The 20613-nt window shown below is 53.1% G+C and overlaps 5 protein-coding genes across 5 annotated transcripts; 3 read left to right on the top strand and 2 right to left on the bottom strand.

Moving 5' to 3' along the window:
* Window positions 1-500: 500 nt before the first annotated feature.
* On the top strand, window positions 501-6860 carry AYO20_09512 (hypothetical protein; the record flags this gene model as incomplete). Its single annotated transcript, XM_022647781.1, has 1 exon — window positions 501-6860. One exon carries the CDS (start codon window positions 501-503, stop codon window positions 6858-6860), a length of 6360 nt encoding a protein of 2119 aa, XP_022496218.1.
* Window positions 6861-8546: 1686 nt separating this feature from the next.
* On the top strand, window positions 8547-11333 carry AYO20_09513 (hypothetical protein; the record flags this gene model as incomplete). The annotated part of the gene is made up of 3 exons (XM_022647782.1): window positions 8547-8588; window positions 8644-10126; window positions 10183-11333. The coding sequence occupies 3 exons, from the start codon at window positions 8547-8549 to the stop codon at window positions 11331-11333; spliced, it is 2676 nt and encodes an 891-aa protein (XP_022496219.1).
* A 560-nt stretch (window positions 11334-11893) lies between these two features.
* Window positions 11894-13276, top strand: AYO20_09514 (hypothetical protein; the record flags this gene model as incomplete). The annotated part of the gene is made up of 2 exons (XM_022647783.1): window positions 11894-11956; window positions 12014-13276. 2 exons carry the CDS (start codon window positions 11894-11896, stop codon window positions 13274-13276), a joined length of 1326 nt encoding a protein of 441 aa, XP_022496220.1.
* A 499-nt stretch (window positions 13277-13775) lies between these two features.
* AYO20_09515 (acetoacetate-CoA ligase) lies at window positions 13776-16085 on the bottom strand (the record flags this gene model as incomplete). Its single annotated transcript, XM_022647784.1, has 1 exon — window positions 13776-16085. One exon carries the CDS (start codon window positions 16083-16085, stop codon window positions 13776-13778), a length of 2310 nt encoding a protein of 769 aa, XP_022496221.1.
* Window positions 16086-16893: 808 nt separating this feature from the next.
* Window positions 16894-20595, bottom strand: AYO20_09516 (hypothetical protein; the record flags this gene model as incomplete). Its single annotated transcript, XM_022647785.1, has 1 exon — window positions 16894-20595. The coding sequence occupies one exon, from the start codon at window positions 20593-20595 to the stop codon at window positions 16894-16896; it is 3702 nt and encodes a 1233-aa protein (XP_022496222.1).
* Window positions 20596-20613: the final 18 nt, after the last annotated feature.

Consider the following 20613-nt stretch of genomic DNA (forward strand, 5'->3'; position numbering starts at 1 on the left):
TCTTCAAGTTCGCACCTATATGCTCAAGAGATGTGTCTCAAAGACTGTCTCTGGTTAACTTTTTGAATAAAACTGCTTGGTTAATATACATATGCCTCCTGGACGCCCTAATCCAGACACCTCAAAGTATTTGGAAGGATGCACGTGTCCTTATTCTCGAGTTTGCGCACGTGATGAAGCGTGCCAAGGCTTCATGCCCAAACAGAGTGGTCGCCTGCCAATGACTGGCCGCTGGACTCCAACTCCATGTTCCTTGCAAAGAGGCCAACACCAACACCAAACTCACTCCTCTCTTCCCCCCCGATTGTTCCTGCATCTTCACTTTCCATCAACTTATTCCTTCTCTCAATCACCCGTTGTACCCGGCACTTCTTACTACTTTTAGATTGACCTGTTACCTCTCTCTTACGAGCTACCTAAACCTGTGTACAACGTTGGCTGACCTCCCCGCAAACCCTTCTCACTAGCACCGCCCTTTTCCAAGGTCATGAATGCTTCCCATGATCCTCAGTCCTGCCGCGTCCGGCCCCTCCTCACTTTCAAAGATATCCGCGACTCAGATTCTCCTGCTGCTTGATACCATCAGTGAAAGAGAGGGAAAGGCAAAGTGGGACTCCAAGCGGGAGAAGATACAGCGACTGCTCGATTCTAACGGCATGGAGGTCTTTGCCCAATTCTTCAGGCGAACCATCACCCTGAATACTGCCGCCATTTTCCAAGGTGCGAAAGACTTCGATCAGGGAAGCTATAAGCTACTGCGTGAAGAGTTGGAAAAGGTCGCCTCAGACCCAGAACAGCCATCAAAGATTGCCGAGGCCATTGATACCTCCAAGGAAGACTCGTTCCGCGACTTTGACCTTGTGACCTTTATTCAACATTTCTTCGCCGATACCCTTCCTCAGGTCATTCTGGCCGTTGCCTTCACAAAATGCGCCCGCGTCGACCTGAGAACAAAAGCGGAAAGTTTTCTCGCCGAGTTCGCTCAGAGCTCTCTGCGTTCCCTGTCGGAGAGGCGCGGTGAGAACACACAAACATTCGCGGTCGAGAACATCTGCTCTGTGATCGAATACTTTGCCCTAGCCGCTGCGACGACCACGCAACAGCAGAAAGACGATCTATGGCGTGCAGTCATCAGTCGATACACTGGTTCTAAACCAGAACAATTCTTTGGTGCCTACCAGCTGCTACGCCTCTCAGCCGAAGCTCGAGATATCGCTCGCGGTCTACAACGGCACGGACCTAAGGCGGTCGCCTCAGAACAAGCCGCACAGGATTTTCTAGCTTCATTACCCACAACGAGTGTTACAGAAGCAGAAGTAGCCAATGCTCTACTATTCCTCGTCTTCACCATCAATCAACAGTATGATATTTCACATTTGGTAGAGGCTCTCCGGGCAAAACAGCTGGACTGGAACCTGGTCATTCAAGGATTCGATATCCCGGGTCTCCGTATGCGGAGGAACGATTTCCCAAGGTTATACAGATCTCTGCTGCATGTGGCACAGGATAACCCGCAATTTGATCTCCAGAAACTCTGGGGAGGCAGATGGGCGAACCCAGACACGCAGATTTCCTTCCTTGGCGGATTTCTCGCCTCTTCATCCTCGGAAACTCAGCCAACTACAATACCCCGACTTCGCGAGACTTTACCCGCAGAAGACCTGAGCAATTTCTCTCCCGAAATGACGCGATTGATCACCCCAGAGCTCGATGGTCCATATGTATCTGCCGATGCTTGTCAGGCTATTTTTGAAGTCGTTCTGGGACCCGGTACAGGGGCAGATGGGGAAGACCGAATCGACATACTGCAGGACGTATACCACAATCACCCAGCCATCTTCCTCCTGTTTCTAGCGAGGACCAATGCAAAATCATGGGTGCCAGACCAGGAAAAGTTCATTGCTGAGTGCTTCAGCTTGTTCCTCGAAAAGCAACGCCCAGACTATCGTCCTGTTCTTGAAACACTTGCGTCTCAGTATCCTCAATACCTGTTCGAGCTTTGTCATATCGTTTTTTCGCTCGATCCACGACAAACAGAAGTGATATACGAACGCGCTCAAGAATTCGGGTGGACCGAGGAATTTCTCAAACATTGGTCAAATCCCCTGGCTCTCGACATAGCCTGCATGCGGAACAAGATCGACCCAGGATTCGATCTGGATCGGTATCTGTCTGAAGCAGCTGATGGGCAGACAAATCTGGGCATGATTCTTTGCAAATACCTGCGGATTAAGGCAGACGACGAATTTCGCGTCCAACGTGGCGAAACCACGCCGCAGTCTATTCCGCTCACGCTGCGAAGCGTACATACGCTCCTGGAGAAACTCGAAGACCACTTGGACAATCGCGAGTTGGTTGAGGCGGCACAGACTACGTGCTTGCAGACGTATCCGCGGTTGATGAACTACGGGGCTGGATTCGATGATATTTTGGAGAAAAGCAGTGAAGAGAAGGGCAACAAACTTTCCGAGGTCATTGATAAGCAAATGTCGGAATTGTTCGGTCGAATGTATCGATCAGAGCTGTCGATCCGTGATATGGTGAACGAAATGCGGAGATATAAGACTTCTCGAGACCCAGATCAGCAGGATCTCTTCTGCTGCATCGTCCACGGATTGTTCGATGAGTATGTTTGCTACAATGAGTATCCGGAAGATGCACTCGAGAAAACGGCCCTTCTGTTTGGGAGCATTATCAAGTACAAACTGCTCCCTTCAATCCCCCGAGACTTTGGCCTTGCTCTTATACTTCGGGCTGTTCGCGATCACGAACCCGACAGCCTCATGCACCGTTTTGGCATCGAAGCATTACTCCAGATCAGCGATCAACTCTCCGAATGGCCTGGACTTTGCAGTCTACTTCTGCAGGAGCCTTCTCTTCAGCATCCAGAAATCTTACAACGCGCTGAAGAAGGGCTCCGTGCACAGCAAGCTGCTGGAAATGGGCTTGGTGCGAATGGCGTCTCAGGTGCTCACACCACGAATGGAGATGATCTCGTTGTGCTAGACGCAGGCCGTGGGTTTCGAGCCTTGCGTGCGGACCCGCCTCCAGCTTCCGCCCATTTTCGAGACCCGGACCAAAAAATCCAAGAGAAAATCCTGTTTGTCATTAACAACCTCTCCAAAGACAACATGGCTAGCAAATTGGTCGATCTGAAAGAGTCGTTCACTCCTGAGCACTATCAATGGTTCGCTTCATACCTTGTTGAACAGCGTGCCAGGTTAGAGCCAAACAACCAGGAAATGTACTTCCAGTTTATCAGCATGATCGATGACAATTTGCTCATGTCGGAGGTGATTCGCGAGACCTACGTCAGTATTGTCAAGATCATGAGCGCCGAATCGACAATCAATTCTGCGACGGAAAGGAGCCACCTCAAGAATCTTGGAGGTTGGCTAGGATCTCTCACTCTCGCACAAGATAAACCGATTAAGCACCGAAACATCTATTTCGTCGACCTCCTGGTGGAAGGGTATGAGACTCAGAGGCTGATTCTGGTGATACCATTTACGTGCAAAGTCCTGGCTCAAGGCGCCAACTCGATGGTCTTTGTGCCACCGAATCCTTGGTTGATGGAAATAGTGGGAGTTCTCTTGGAGCTTTATCATTTCGCGGAGCTCAAACTGAATCTAAAATTCGAGATTGAGGTGCTTTGCAAAGACCTCGAGCTCGACTTCAAGAAGCTGGAGCCTGCTACGGTTATTCGAGACCGACCGCAGACAGAAGACGACATGGCGAACATTCCCGCATTGCCAGACGGCCTAGAGACCTTTGACGACGTGTCTTTGAATGGCGCCATAAGCAGGGCCGTCCGTGAACGGCTTTCCGCCCCTGAGATCATGGCAACACTTCCAAGTTTGGAGGACGTGCTCAAATATCCTCCAACGTCGGGCTCGCCTGCAGATCAAGCAATGGTAAAGAGCATTATCTACCGTGCTTTTGACCAAGCCATCCAGGAAATCATCGCCCCTGTTGTCGAACGGTCAATCACAATTGCATCAATCTCAACGGCTCAGCTTGTCTCAAAGGACTATGCGCTTGAGCCGGACCCAGAAAAGTACCGGACAGCCGCTAGGCAGATGGTCAAGTCCCTGGCGGGTAGTCTGGCTCTTGTTACGTGCAAGGAGCCACTGCGTATGAGTATCTCCAACTACATTCGCCGTCCTGCCCAGGATGACTTGCCGGAGCACCTTTTGCCTGAGGGAGCCATCCTTATGTGCGTCAATGATAATCTGGACACTGCATGTTCGTTTGTTGAGCAAGCTGCTGAGCAGCGCGCTGTTACAGAAATTGACCAGGTTATTGAAGCTGATCTTGAAGAACGACGTCGGTTCCTCGCCGAAGGAGGGACCCGGGATTTCATTCCGCAAGGAATCAATCGGTGGTCAGCATGGATTCCCGAGCCCTACAAACAAACAGTTGGCGGTCTCAACGAGGCACAACGGGCTGTCTACGAAGAGTTCGACCGTAGAGTTCATGGAATGAACACCAGCCATATTCCTAATGCTACCGCTGACACCCCTGGACGTCAGATTCCCGACGTCCTGCAGGACCCTCTCACGATGCCAAACCTGTCCACGCCTGCTGATCAGCCTGCGATCCCGCACCAAAGTCCGCTGGTCCAGCAAGAAAGCCGAATGCTATCTGCAATGCCGCAGCCGAGGGTCAATGGTTTCCCGGAGACATTGCCACCTCATGATAGGATTACCATTCTCATCGAAGATATCCAAAAGGCAGCTAGGGCATCCGATGCGACACGGCTGAAGGATCTCGAGAAGAACAGCTCCATCTTCCAAGATTTCCGCCAAATCCTGATCGTGCTCACTTCTTCTACCCGCCCAGCAGCTGATCTCCTAGCTCGCCAGATTGCAGAGAAGATCTGCCACATTTTTGTCACCAAGCCGCCAGAAGGGCCTCTCGAGGCTGAGGTCTTAGCTTTCTTGCTTTCGAAACTATGCCAGCTCTCGGACCTTATTGTGCGGGATGTCCTCAGATGGATGACAGCTAATGAAGACTTGCTACTGGCTAGCTCCAACGTGGTAGTGGCACTGATTACGGCAGGCTTGATGGAGTTTGCTCGGGTCGACGTCGCAATTGCTTCAGTCATCATGAGTCGAAACGTGCACGGACTTCATGTCCTCGCTGAGATCATGGATCAGACTCTCTTTACTGATGAGCCCACAGCCCTCCGGGCGGATTTTGCCCACAGTCTCGTTGCAATGGCAGCTTGGGTCAAGGAGAAACCAGACCTTCCTGTTGCCCCAGAAATCAACGCGAAGCTAAAGGCTCACGGCATGCCCGAATTCGTCAGTGTCGAGATTACGGACAAAGCCAAAGCGAAGCAAGACCAAATGCGCTACGTGTTTGACGAATGGGTAGGCATCTTTGAAAGCATTGGGCCCAATGAAAGCACCTGCGCAGCATTCCTAAAAGAGCTCCACAAGGAGCAGACGATCAACAGCACGGAGGATCTGGCAGAGTTTTTGCGATTGTGCATCGACTCGTGCATCGAATGTTACGACCGAGAAGCTCAGAGTCCCAGAGGCAGTGTGGACGTCGCTTTCTCGCATGCGGATGCCCTTGGTCGCCTAGTTATTATGCTGGTCAAGTTTCAAGGGGATACCAATGGCGCAGTCCGGCTTAGCAAGGCACCCTACCTCGAGACGATCTTGACGATGCTTGTGTTGATTTTGAACCACCACCAGATCATGCGCGGAGTGACCTTCCATCAGAGACTTTTCACCAGACTGTTTGCCAACATGCTCTATGAGTATTCAGCAGCTCGATTGGACACCACTACCGACCACAACGACTTGATGTCTGCCTTTGCCAAGTGCTTCAAGTCTCTGCAGCCGTCGTGGTTCCCGGGGTTCACATACGGATGGTACAGTCTCATTGTGCACCGCGTCTTCGTCGCTGGCATGCTGAAGCCGAACAATCACGTTGGATGGGATACCTACCGTGAGCTCATTGGATTGCTGCTTCTTTACATCTCGGAGCTGTCACAGACGCCTGGTTTCGACCTTCTGAATCTTGACCTGTACAAGGGAACACTGAGGAACATACTCATCCTGCTCCACGACTACCCCGAATTTCTGTGTGAAAACCACACCTACTTTTGCTCGCGAATAGCATATGGGATCCCGCAGCTCAGGAACTTGATACTCACAGCCAAGCCTTCGGCATACCACGATCTCCCGGATCCCATGACGCCAGGGCTGAAAATTGAACGACTCGAAGAGATGAAGAAAAATCCGATTCTAGCGCGGGACTATGACCTACCCCTTCAACAAGCAGATCTCAAAGACGTTGTCCTGAACGCGATCAGAAAATCAGGTGACCTGGACAGCACGTTCAAGCAGATCAAGCAGGCTCTTCATGAGGGACAAAAAGAGTCCTCTGCCATGGCTCCTGCGAAGAGCGTGGAAATCATGAATGCTCTAGTGCCATTTGTCGGCAACGACGCGCTCAGCTCCTCTCCAGGAAGGTTCGATTCTGGCACGGCGCCGGTCACGTTTTTCAGCAAGCTTGCTAGCAGCGTCAGCCATGAGACGCGCTACCAACTCCTCAATGCCATTGCCGACCAGATCCGCTATCCCAACACACACACGGACTTTTTCTGCAAGGTGATGCTCAACCTTTGGGGGACAGGAAGTGGAGACGAGCAACAGCGCGAACTCCGGGAACAAATATCGCGGGTGGTATACGAGCGGCTCACGGTTGCACGGCCCCACGTTTGGGGAATGACCATTCTGTTCCTCGAATTGCAGCAAAACACCAGCTATGGCTTCTGGGAGCATCTGGCGCCAGACGCGGCGATGCAACAACGTCTGCAACAAGCCATGCGGACGGCCCACTAACCCCAAGTAAGGGGTAATTTCTCTGTGGGGGTACATTGATTCGGATTGTGCATATTCTGCTGAAGGAATGGAAAGAAGGTACAGATGATGACGGTGATGGTCGAGTGGTGGAAACTCGACCTTGATTTTGAACAATTCCTATTCTTTGTACACTTGACCTCTCAATTTTGTTGGAGTGATGCCCAATCGGGCGTGGCGAGTTGTCGCCTCTGCTACATCATGCATATGAGGGAGCGAGGAAGGGGCATGGTACGGGATGTGAGTACAATGGGTGGGCTCCTGGCCGCTATAGGTAATGGAAGGAAAGGGGCCGACCAGGCGAAACCGGGGGGCTTAATCAAAGCATGAAGGGATGACCGGAGTTCTGACGACTGGAAACTACTGCGTCTGGAAAGGGACCAAAAAGCAAGACTCTTTATTTTGTAATGCTCGACTAGTTGGGCAGGAAAGAGGGAGAGTGAGCTGGGCGAGGAGGATCAAGTTGACAAAGGCAGCGTAGGGAACATGTGCGGGACGAGGCTGTGTTGATGAACCGAGCTGACCATGGGATCTTCCTGCTTTGGCTGAAAAGCACCTGTGGCAACCCGGACCAACATTTTTGTGTATCATAGAAAGAGAAGCTTTGGAATGAACGTTAGACAAATCGAGTGTATTTCTGTTGGTATTTCTTGATCCTGCTTCGTTTTGAGTAACGTGGTTCCTTGCGCATGGACTATTTTCGTTGGTTACTTGTCAAGGAATGAGAGTGACACGGGGGAGGGTCGAGGCTTGGGCACGGAGAAATGAGGGAGAGGGACACTGGTGGTGGTGGCAGAAGAAGGTGGGTGTTGGATTGTTTGGATGGCGGGACGGATGTCACCCATGGCAGATCTTTGGTGGTTGTGTTGGTATTGGTGTTGGAGTTGGTGGAGGTGTGATGGATGGTATCACATGTAGCCTGGGCGCGGGAAGAAAAAGTGAATCGACCAGGGGGAAGTGAGTGACATCATCCGATCGGAGGACAATTAGCTTTAGATTTGACTTGGCGAGTCACTAGTGGCCGCAAATGGGGTGAGCTAGTGCCCATTGGGTATAAAAGAGAGGCTCTAACTGGTTGACATCATGTGTCCGATACTTTCCTCAGCTTGCTTTGTCCGGATGTTTACTGTTGTGACGGTTCAGAGTTCAGCTGTGGCGGCTCAAACTGGGCAACTGGGCAGATGGGGCATCTGCACCTGGTCAGAGCCCTCCTCAATGAGTACGAGTACGTTCCATGCATGGGCTATTGGTGTCCCTCTTGAGACTGGTGAGCGCCCATCTGCCTCCCCCCTGTACCTCTCCAAGGCCTAATAAGACACAATTCGTCATCTGTGAGCTCATCTTGCGGGCGACGCACCACCCACACCAACATAACAAGTAACCCTGCCGTCCTCCCTCGCGTCACTCCGTGGTCCATCATAATAAATATCCATCCTCCAGTCCGCCGCGCTCATCCTCTTCAAGCGAAATTCCTTGATCCTCTGGTTTCTGTTCCTTCTCGCTTATTCTCCACCCCTTCTTTCGCTTCTCTCCGTCTCGCCAGCGAGCCAGATCTCATCCTTCTCGCTTAAACAAAGACCGATCCTTAGCCTTGGCTTGGTACTGGTTGGCAAGGCTGGCATTCCCCATCCTCTAACAGCTTCAGAAACCCCCAGATACTGAGCTGCGATGGACGGGGGTACATTCACCCACGTCTTGTATCCTCGACAGGTGTGTATCTTATCCAACACCACTCTAATGGCTATTCTGACTGTTGCACCTACAGAGCCAAGGGGCCAATCGAAATCAGGGCTCCAACTCACTGTCGGGCATCATTTCCACCCTCGTTCCTACCTTGGTCATTGCGGTCGTCGCGTTTACCGCTTTTCTCTTCGTTCGCAGTCGCTATAGCCGCGTCTATCGACCTAGAACCGACGACAGGATCTTGGACAAGGGATGGACCACTCCTCGTTCCGGCTCGGGCTTCTTTGGCCTCCTGCGCAATTACAAGTCTCTCCCCGATTCCTACGTTCTAGGCCACAACTCCCTTGACGGCTATCTCTGGCTGCGCCTACTCAAGGTCTTGATTTTGGTGAGCTTCGTGGGATGCTGCCTTACTTGGCCTGTGCTGTTTCCTGTCAATGCGACAGGACATGGCGGCGAAGAGCAACTGGACATACTGAGCATGAGTAACGTGGCCAATCCCAACCGATACTACGCCCACGCTGGCATTGCCTGGATCTATCTCGGTTTCATTACCCTTCTGATCGCGCGCGAGAGGCTCAACTTTGTCGGTTTGCGACGAGCGTACTTTCTCTCTGCTGCGCATGCCCAACGCCTTTCCTCGAGGACCATTCTGCTCATGGGTCTCCCCAGCGACTACATGGAGGAGAAGGCTCTCCGTCAGATGTTCGGCCCCCGTGTTCGCAAGATCTGGCTCCAGACAGACTGCAGTAAGCTTGAAGACGATGTGAAAGAGCGGCAGAAGACCGCTCTGAAACTGGAGGGCGCCGAGATGAAGTTGATCAAGCAGGCCAACGCCAACCGCCTGAAGAGTCAAAAGAAGAACAAGACTCCAGAATCTGCTGAGGCGGTCGGCTTGGAACCCAAACGCTGGATCAACCAGAAGAAGCGTCCTTCACACAGACTCAAGCCCCAGCTCTGGAAGAAGGTGGATACTATCAACTGGTCGCGTGGGAAACTCGAGGAACTCAATCGTTTCGTTCCAGAGCAGCAAACTGAGCACCTCGACCTGAAACACACTAAAGTACCTGCTGCATTCATCGAGTTTGACAACCAGACCGCTGCTCATAACGCCTACCAGTCGGTCGCACGCGAATCCCGGACCAAATTCTCCCCTCGATACATCGGCGTCCAGCCCAACGAGGTAGTCTGGAAAAACTTGGGTGTCAGCTACACCTCCAGAAAGTCTAAGATGTTGATCGCAACCATTGTCATCTGGGTCATGGTCATCTTTTGGGCAATTCCCGTGGCTTTTGTGGGCGCTCTGTCCAACATCAATTATCTGACGAACAAGGTGCACTTCCTCAGCTTCATCAATGATATCCCCAAGGTCATCTTGGGTGTTGTCACGGGTCTACTGCCTGTGGTGCTTCTGGCAGTCTTGATGGCTCTCGTCCCCATATTCTGTGGGCTTTTGGCAAAATTTGCTGGAGAGCCTACCTTGTCAGCGATTGAGCTCAAAGTCCAGTCGTGGTACTTCATCTTCCAGGTGGTACAGGTCTTCTTGATCACCACATTCACGTCCAGTGCGTTCCATCCATTTGAAATTATTGAACCAGAACCATGCTGACCATGGAATTAGGTGCCAGCGCCGTGACCACACAGATCATCCAGAATCCTGGCTCTGCGCCAACTTTGCTCGCGAAAAACCTACCCAAAGCATCCAATTTCTACATCAGTTACTTCATCCTCACCGGTCTATCACAGGCGGCTTTGCAACTGCTGAACATTGTGCCCCTGCTCATGTACTCTGTGGTGGGCAAGTTGTTGGACAAGACGCCGCGGAAGCGATACAATCGATTCACCAACATTGCTGGAATGGGTTGGGGCTCGACATATCCCAAGTTTGTCCTCTTGGGCGTCATTGCCATCACATATGCGTGCATTGCACCGCTGATCTTGGGATTCGCCACGATTGGATTCTGTCTTCTCTATCTGATGTTCAGATACAACTGGCTTTTCGTCCTGGGTAACAAGGTCGATATGAAGGGCGAGGCCTATTCTCGAGGTTTGAAACAACTTATGACCGGAGTGTACCTCGCATCTATCTGTCTCATTGGCCTTTTTGCAATTGGCTGCAGTAAGAGCGCCAGTAGCGCCGGGCCATTGGCTATTATGGTGGTGTTCTTGGTTGTCGTCATCATCTTCCAGGTCTTGTTCGACCGCGCGATTGCTCCCATGGAACAACATATGCCGCTGGAGCTGTTGAACAGCAACAAGTACAGTACGACCATCATGGAGCAGCTGATCGATGAGAAACAATTCAGCCATGGAGACATCGAAGCAGAGTCGTCGGTCCGTGCGGACTCCGTTCCAACAGAGACAGGATTCGCCAAAGAGGAAAGTGTTGGCGATACCCCTGGATCTCAGGCTCAGTCAAAATCGCCACCGTTCAATTTCTTGAGTCGGCGCATTGAGCCGATAGCTCTCAAATTCTACGAAGCTAACAAGAAGATCATTCCCGACTCGGCGGATTCAGAGACATGGATCCCAGGATACACCTCGGAGGAATACGAACATGCGTACCTGAACCCTGCGATCACCGACCCCAGTCCTGTCATCTGGCTTGCTAGGGACGGATCTGGTGTCAGTGGATTGATGGTTGCCGAAAACAGAGAAGCGGGAATTCAAAGCACCGATGAACGAGCCGAGCTGGATGAGAAGAACAAGCTGGTTTGGAGCGAGGAGCAAGTCAAAGAGATGCCCTTGTGGCGAAGATGGGTTAGGTATTGAGGCACGGGGGTTTGTGTCCGGTGGACTGTCCTGATATTTATGGGTAATATGATGGAAGGTTAAATGGCAATAAGGGACAATGAAAAGAAATGGGAAAGGAAAGGGACAAGGCAAAAGCAACCATGGTCTTTACGCACACTTGATGCTGTGCCTTATTATGGGATACCCCTTAGGCATTGCGAACATGTGGCACAACGGTTCAGATAGGACTTGTCACAGTAATTAATTCATTCATTTGTTATATGTACAGATTCCAAAGGAAGTAGTGATAGATAATACCAGATGGTAGCGATGGTAGAAGTGTGACTTGGATTGTGTAGTAAATAATTAATACCTGCGTGCATCTATCGACGTCATTTCCAACTCAAAGTTCCAACGCGTCTTGACCATCACTCAAGCGTCGATATCGCAAAAGCTTGTTTCTTCCCATCGCAACGTGCTTCTACGCTCCTGGTGCCTTGACTACATGCGTCTTGTAAATCCCTCTAATGGCACTGCGACAATGACCACATGAATCAAGATCGCTCTTCAGGGCAACTTATTCTAGGCATGCCCCCAACATGGCAGACCCGGCCTACGAAGACGACGAGGACAACAATGACACACTCATTCGCCGAGTGCTGGTATGTATTTTCCCATTGATGAACTGACATGTACTGGCTTTGTCTCACTCTGTGTAGTCGCTGGGCCTTGCTCCCATACGCATTCTGACCTCTCGCGCCGCCATCAAAGCCTACCTCTCGACCATCCTCTTTCTGGGCACCTCGACCGTCCTCCTCGCCCTCTCCTCCACCGCCTATGCCTTTTTCTACTACAACTACATTCCACAGATCAGTCTTGAACGCGTCCTCTACTTGCAGTATGGCACAGATTTCCCTCCGTATGCGACGGCGGCGCTGGACACAAACGCCCTGGTCTCGCAGCAGGCGTACAATGTGGAGTTGATCCTGGACATGCCTCGCACCCCGACCAACCTGCAGGCCGGCAATTTCATGCTGGATCTGTCCCTGTTGGGCTCCAAGGGCGTGCCGGACGCAGTGTCCGCGTGGTTGGGCAACATCACGGTCGAGAACGTGCTTCATCACTCCCGGCGGCCTGCGATCCTGCCCTACGCGTCGCCCATCCTGTCGCTCAGCCATACCGTGCTCCACTTGCCCTGGCACTTGCTCAACTTCCGCGATCTGGATCGTTCTCGCTTGGTCGTGCCCATGTTCGAAATGCTGGTCTTTCCGAGGGGTGCGCGAAATGTGCCGACCCACGCCAGACTCGAGGTGCAAGCCAGCAGTGTTTTGCAGGTGTACGATGCGAAATTGGCGTTCAGGGCAAAATTTCAGGGCATGAGGTATCTCATCTACAACTACCGAGTGACGTCTTTTGTGGTCTTCACGGCCTTGTTTTACGGCGTCAGTGTCACGAGCATGGCCTTGGGATGGGCCCTGATTTCGCATATGCTCTCGGGCGGTGGTGCGAGGCAGGGGATGATCAAGATGGAGGGACAAGATGGCACGACGATGAGCACGCCTATCAAGACTGAGCAGGGATCGTCCTCGGGCGCCGCCACCGCCAAAATCAAGACAGAAGACGAGGCTGAATCGTCCGGTCCGTTTGGTGGTGGTGGTGGCCTGTCCCTCTCCAATATCTCGGACACGCCGACCCAGTTTCCCACTGGGAGAGGCCGACCGCCCTTGTCCTATCCCGGGCGTCCACCCTCCGAGACAGAAGGGAGAGAAAACGTTGAAGCGGAAGAAGACCGTCTGAGACGGCCCATGGGACCAGACGAGGCTGCCGACGACGAAGACGAAGACGAAGGAGACTTTGAAGGGTCAGACCTCCGCGGCAGACGGTTGGAAGGCGACTCGGGGATCGGTACCAGCATGGAAAGTGAGCACGCTGGGTCAGGGGTCGTGCGAAAAAGAAGTTCGAGAAGTTTGCCGAAGAGATGAAACGGAGTCCGGACAGTGACAGAAGAAGAAGAAGATTTCATGACCGACCCGGAACTGTATATATCGTACCTACATAATTTATCTATATACCCAAAGAAAGAGAGAAAGAGCACAGTATTCTTTAACCACCACCCGTGATCAGCGTACGAGCATTTTTCCTTCTCCCGTCCCGTCCTGTCTTGTTTTATTCTGTGTCATCTTGTCTTGTCTTGTTTTATCCGGCCTAGGTAATCTAGTTATCTATATCTATCGACTCCATCTTAAGAATGGTCAAAGCTCTTGTTCTAGGAAAAGGAAACCATTCGCTGGACAGTCTGCCCACCCGCTGGGAACGATGCACTGCTCGACTCGACTCGACATCCTCCCGGCTCCCGGAAAAGCTCTGGTGTGGGAAAAAGGCAAGTTGAAGAGCATGTGTATGTTCTAGCTCTCTCCATCCCTCTCTCGGTCTCGGTCTTTGCCTGTGTCCCTCCCTCTCACTCCCGCGCCCTTCGCTGTCTCACAACTTGGCCATTCCCCTCCGACCCGTCTGCTTCTGCCGCTGCGGCGCGCGCTCTAAGTCCCTGAAGCGCTCATACTCTGCCAGACACGCGGGGTTCCTGACGGTGGAACTCGTCTTGACGACCTGGCCCGAAATGACGCGCTTGACGGCGACCTCGACCTTCTTCCCGTTGACCGTGTAGGGGATCTCGCGGACCTGCTCTATGAATTTCGGCACGTGCCGCGGCGACAGGCCGTCGCGGACGGCGGCGCGGAGCTGTTCGACCAGGGCCGGGGTGAAATCTGCGTCGTGGCCCGGCGCCATGACGACGAAGAGGAACACGGTCTCGTCCTTGTCGTGTGCGCGCCGCCGGCCCACGCACAGCGTGTCCGAGATCAGCGTGTTGAATTGCGGGCCCTCGACGATGTTGTACACCTCGGACGAGCCGAAGCGAATCCCGCTCGGGTTGAGCACCCCGTCGCTGCGGCCGAGGATCTGAAGGCCCTTGGTCAGAGGGTTCATGACGATGAAGTCATGCTGGGCCCACACGTCGAGGTATTCTCCGTCGGCAGCGGCGGTCTTGTCAGTATTGTTGTCACTAAGTGGAAACTTTTCAAAGTATGCCTCGCGGTATTTCTGGTGGTCGGGTGTGTCGCCCCAGAACTTGCAGGGCATGCTGGGAAAAGGCTTGCGGCAGACGAGTTCGCCGGGGCGGCCCTCCGCGGCGCACGAGCGGCCCGTCTCGCTGTCGAGGATGTCGCAGTCGTGGCCCAGCGCCCACATCTGCATCTCGTTGGCGTAGACGGGCCCGGCCGGGTTGGTGGCGATCCACGACGAGGCGATGTCGGTGCCGCCGGCGACGCTGGACAGGTGGATGCGCCGCGGGAACGCGCGATAGAACCAGTGGAACTGCTCGCCCGTGAGCGTGGCGCCCGTTGTCGTCACCAGGGCGAGGCGTGACAGGTCGAACGCGTTCGGCCGGATGCCTGACTGCTCGAGCTCGAGCAGGTAGCGGGGTGACGTGCCCCAGTACGTGGCGCGGAACTGGGCGCAGATGCGCAGCATCGTCGACGGGTCCGGGTGCAGCGCCCCGCCGTCGTAGCAGACGACCTTGGCTCCCACCGACAGGTGGCCGTTCATGACGTTCCACAGGATCCAGCTCGTCGACGAGAACTGGAACACGGTCGACCCCGGGCCCAGTCCGTTGTGCAGCAGCGAGATTTTCTTGTAGTTCAGGACCGACATGTGCGGCGACACGATGCACTTGGGCTCCCCCGTCGTGCCCGAGCTGTACACGATCACCAGCGGATGGTCCGTCGGCACGCGCGTGTATATCAGCTTGTCGCCGGTCCGGGCCTTGGTGAGGAACTCGTGCAGCGAGATGGCGCCCCCAACCGGCTTGATGTAGTCTATGTGCTGCTGCCGGTGCGGGCGGTGGCACGTGGGCACGAAGACGAGGCGCGGCTTTGGTTTGGCCGCCGGCAGTGCCTTGAGCACCTGCATGACTTTGCCCAGCATCGATGGCCGCGTGCCGCGCACCGCCACGTCGACGTCGGCGAACAGCCACTTAGGCTCGACCTGGGCGAACCGGCTGACGCAGCCCGAGACCCCCAGATCCGGGGACACGGAGGTAAAGATGGCGCCTATGGACGCGGTGGCCAAAAACAGCACGATGATCCAGACCGAGTTGGCCATCAGCCCGGCCACCACGTCGCCCTTCTTGATCCCTCGACGCACCATGGCCGACCGCGCCACGCGCACCAGCTCCGTCAGCTCAGCCCAAGTGATCTCCTCTGGGTCGTCAAGGCGATTCTCGCGTAGCCCGACCAGTGCGACGGCATTTGGATTCGCGGCCGTGTTAGGAACCAGCACGTTCTCGGCGTAGTTGAGTCGGAGGCCCGGGAAGAAGGTTGGAATGTCACGCAGGCGTGCTTTCGGGTTGTATGCCAGTTTGGTGTGCTTGGGCAACGAGGGCACAATCCCGCAGTACTCGTACAGGTCGATCCAGAACTGGTGCGGATTCTGCACCGTCCAACCGTGCAGCTCGTGCGAGTCACGCAGCGACTGTGAGAATTTTGTGTTGACATGCTGGCGGTACCGAGACATGGGCGGCGCCTCGGGGTCTGCTGGCGTCCATAGCGGCGTCGGCGGGGATGTGCTGTTTGAGTCTGGACTGGAACTGGGATTCGTGTTCCCAGATGGAGTCGAAGACGAGGAGGATGTTCCGGGACTGTGGAGTGTCCTTTTGGCCTGATCCCGATACTGCTTGGAGCAGTACTTCATCGGCAGTCCGACTGCGTTACAGGACGCTGGTGGCTCTGAAGGCATTATGGCTTCAGTAAGAAGTCCCGCTTCTCCCGATCTCTTTCAGGCGTTCTACCAGTTGGGTCTCTTTCTATGTCGAACAACCTTGACTGCCTCTTGCGAACTGGAACCTAGATCACGTAGGAGCTATTGTTTTCTCGGTGCCACTCCTTTCTCCAAAGGTGCAGTAATCGTGACCTCCGGGCAATCAATCAAATACGCCAGTTGCACAACCACTGCTGTTGTGGCTGTATTGTCTTTTTCTTGTCCTGTAGTCTCGTGCAAGGTCTTGGAACAATTGTATCTCCCTCCTCTGGTCTTGGCTCTATTGGGCGCTCCCTCTCTTTGCACAAATGAAATAAATCAAAAGGAAATCAAGCTCAGAAAGAGGGTGGCATTGGAGTAAATGAATGGGATCGAGGACGGATAAAGCCCGGATCGGTTGGAGCTACTTATGTAGGTAACAAATAATATAGCCCGAGCATTCGTTGAGAAAACAGAGAGAGGGTACGGATCGAGCTCGAGCGCCGGCGCCACGCATATACTCCCACTGGCCTTGTTGGAGAGAGCCTCGGCAATGAGGAACAAAGTTGTGTGCGATACCCGCGACAGCAAGGCTGAGGATTGGGGGTGGAAGTCATTAAGTTGGAGTGATTGGAGAGTGTGACAAGGCTGAGTCATGCTTGGCAAGGCTGCGTGCGGGGAGTCCAAACTGCGACAGACTGCGAAACTTCACTCTGATATCAAATAAATAACCGCTCTGTTTATACGTCCTAGAACATATCCACGCTACCATTGCTGCAGACTATGACTCTCACATCGGTCTATTGAATCACATCTTCCACTTCCCCATCTTGATTTGTAACTCAGGCAGCCGCAGCGCCAGACTGCTCATCACAACACTTACACTACTCGCCGCCATGGCGATACTCGCCCAAACCGGGTTCAGCCTCCACCCACCATGGTGCTCGTTCGCCCCAATAGGAAAGAATACCCCCGCCGCAACAGGGACCAAGCACAGGTTGTACACCGCTGCCCAGGCAAAATTCAACTTGACCCGTAAAAACACTCGTTTGGCAAGTCTAACGAGCGAGAGGATAGTGTTGAGCTCGGAGTTGAGGAGGATGAACGATGAAGTGGTCATTGCCACGTCAGAACCGGAAGAGAGTGCAATGGACACATCGGCGGCAGATAGAGCAGGGGTATCATTTGTGCCATCACCCACGAACCCAATGATCTTACGACCATCCTTTCCATCTGTGGGTTCGCCAGAGGATAAGCCTTGCAGCTCGCGGATGTAGCTGGCTTTGTCCTGTGGAAGGACGCCTGCACGCACGTTGCTGGCGGGAATCCCAAGCTGGGAAGCGATGGCCAAGGCCGTGGTTTGATTGTCTCCTGTGCACATGTGAATATCGAGCCCGACGCTGCGTAGAGATTCGAGTACTTGGGGTGCATCAGGGCGGATTGGATCTGCGATCGCAAAGACAGCCAAAGCCTGATAAGATGACGATGACTTGGACTTCTCAGTGTCTTCCGGTACCTGTCGAACAGCAAAAATAGCGGTTGAATGACCGAGAGATTGGTGCTTCTTGAGTATCGGGTTGAGGTAGAAGTCCTCGCCTTTGATTGTTACGGCGACTTTATCTTTGGTGGTCGAGAACTCCGAGTCCGAATTTTCAGCTGGACAAAGGTTCTGTAAAAGTCTCTCGTTTCCGATGGCAATCTCATATCGTGAGGTAGAGGAATCGGTTTTGACCAGAAATCTACCTGTCATTCCCTGCCCGGGAATCTCTTTGATCTCCTCAAGGTCAATCGAAACACTTCCCGAGTTCTCCGTGCAGTAGCTTGCGACAGCCTTTGCGATCGGATGCGTACTTGCCTCCTCGAGCATGCGAGATGACGCTAGTATAATGTTCTTATCAAGTATCGCGTCACCGCTCTGACCGTTCTGGATACACTCAAAGTCGGTGACCCGCATTTGGCCCTCAGTCAACGTACCGGTTTTGTCGAAGACAATAGCGTCCAATCGCGATGCCTCCTGGAATGCCTCACCACCACCTTGTACGAGGACGCCTTGTTTCGCGGCCAATCCACCCCCAACGAAGAGTGCAGTGGGTGCGGCAAGGCCAATGCCACATGGGCAAGCCACCACGAAGACGGCGATGGCGAACTCAAGAGACCAGAAGGGCCAGCCACCTTGTGTCACATCAAGCCATGCCTGAGGAAGGGTTCCGGACAAGCCCAAACCCATCCAGATTACCCAGGTTGTGATGGCAATGAGCGTGATTACTGGGACAAAGTACCCTGTGAGGATATCTGCAATGCGCTCAATGGGTGCTCTTTTGGCCTGGCCTTCGCGGACAACGCTCACAATCCGGTCTAGCATTGATGTGCCACCAACGCCTGTCACTCTGATTCGCACAGGGTCGGATACATTCACAGATCCCGTAAAGACCTCGTCGCCAGCAGTCTTCATGACTGGCTTCGATTCTCCAGTCAGCGAGCTCTCATCGAAGAGAAATGTGCCTTGACTGATGATGACGCCGTCAGTTGGGGGAGACGTTCCGTGAGGGATCTGAACAAGATCGCCTGTCTCCAGCTGATCAACGGGAATGGTTTCGGTGCTAGCGGATGCATTGTCGCCCGTGTCATCTTTGACAAGTAGAGCAGTTGAAGGTCTGAGATTGGAGAGCATCGCCACAGCATCACCAGTCTTGGTCTTGCTGTAGGCCTCCAGGAAGCGACCTATCAGGATGAAGAAGGTGAGGAATGTTACTGTGTCGAAATAAGTATCCGAGGAACGATGCTGGTTCATGTCGGTTGATTTAGTCGTAGCATCCATAATGAGAACAGCCAACGAGGAGAAATAGGCTACCGAAGCTCCTGCACTGATCAGAAGATTCATGCTGCCAAACCGGTAAAATCGACGTAGAAGGGGTATTTTGCTGTTCGGCCTCCACATCGCTTTGATTTCCTTGTATGCGCGAGAATGGAAGAGATCTGTGCCAAAGAACATGACCGGCGTGGTCATGAAGAAAAGTGCCCACTCGAGCCGCATAGCTTGACCGGCTAAAATGGGTTGTTCCCACCAGCGCCTCGTAGAATTGGATTTTGGAACCAAGCTCATGTACACGACCCCGATGATGAAAGTGGGGATAGCCACTATGCCGGTGAACAGTAGCCGCCAAAGAATATGCTTCATTTCTTTCCGCTGTAATCGTCGCGATCGCTCTTCTAGCGTTGGCGGATGATATACACTTGCCTTCAAAGCATCATGCGACGCATCGATGGCGGCAATGAAGCTCCGTACATTGACTTGACGTGAAGGCCGGTAGGTGACGGTAATGATTGGGTCTTTCAGCGTGGGCGGTTGAGTTATGGTATAACTCGGTCCATCAACACCCGACAGTGCAGACTGGATAGCGGTTGTGATATTCTGAGGACAATGTTCACAGTACATGCCGTCGACCTTGAGTTGTACTGTCCTCTCTTCCCTTGGGGTCCCAGCCGACTTGTCAGTGCTCTCTAATTTGACAACAGTCGCTTCATAACCCAGGTCGTCAATCTTCTCCAGGATGGCTTCAAGATGTTGTTTTCCGCGGAAGATCACAAGGCCGCGGTTCCCAACGAGGTCAATGTTGACATCTTGGATGAACGGAAGCTCCTCGAGTCCCCGGGAGATCGTGCCGACACAACTTCCACAGGTCATCCCTTCAATGCTGAGGGTAACTTTATGGCTCTCGTGTTCATTGTCAGAGAGAGGCTTGTCCTGCACTAATGGCTGTGTATCATCGATGACAGCCTCATATCCTAGCTCTTCAATCGCTTCAACGAGTTTGTCCGAGTTGCTTTGGGGTCCTTGATAAACCACTCTTGCATCGTTCCTCATTAGATTGACATTTACTGAATCCACAAAATCAAGACTGTCAAGGCCCTTTGTGATTGAACTTGTGCAAGAGGCGCATGTCATACCGCCAATCGATATGGTGGCAACATAGTGGCAAGGTGCACTCTCTTCTCCTGCGCCATCGACATGTTTGCTTGACAGCTTGTGTTCTGCCAGTGTGTCGTCTGAAATTGCGGCCTCTTCGTCGGTAGATGTCTGTTTCGGATGCGCTTGCCGGCGGCGCAGTCGCATGAGAGAAGACCATGATAGTTTTGGCCTTGATTGTTGGCCTTTTTCGCGTTGACACGCCTTGCAGTTTTCTATGTGTTTGCGTTGGGCACGGGACATGAGCCAGCGGGATCGAGAGAGCTGGGCGTTTGCGGGGCGTGGTGACACATCGGAGTCGTGAGACTGAACCCCGTCGGCTCGGATGGTTGTGACATGTTCGACTTCGAAAGCTGACTTGATTAGTTCACTGACAATGACTTCTCGCGTGGAGTCCTGTGCATGTTTGACGCGGATGGTTTGGTCAATAAGTGAGACTTGGATGGACTGGATTCCTGGGATTCCATTTAGTGTATCTTGAACATAGGACACGCAGGACGGGCAGTGGATGTTTGACACTAAGAACGTGGATGTGTAGGCCATGGCTGGATGCAGGAGCAA

Source organism: Fonsecaea nubica (assembly GCF_001646965.1).
Source record: "Fonsecaea nubica strain CBS 269.64 chromosome Unknown Scaff89, whole genome shotgun sequence".
Taxonomy (NCBI): Eukaryota; Fungi; Ascomycota; class Eurotiomycetes; order Chaetothyriales; family Herpotrichiellaceae; genus Fonsecaea; species Fonsecaea nubica.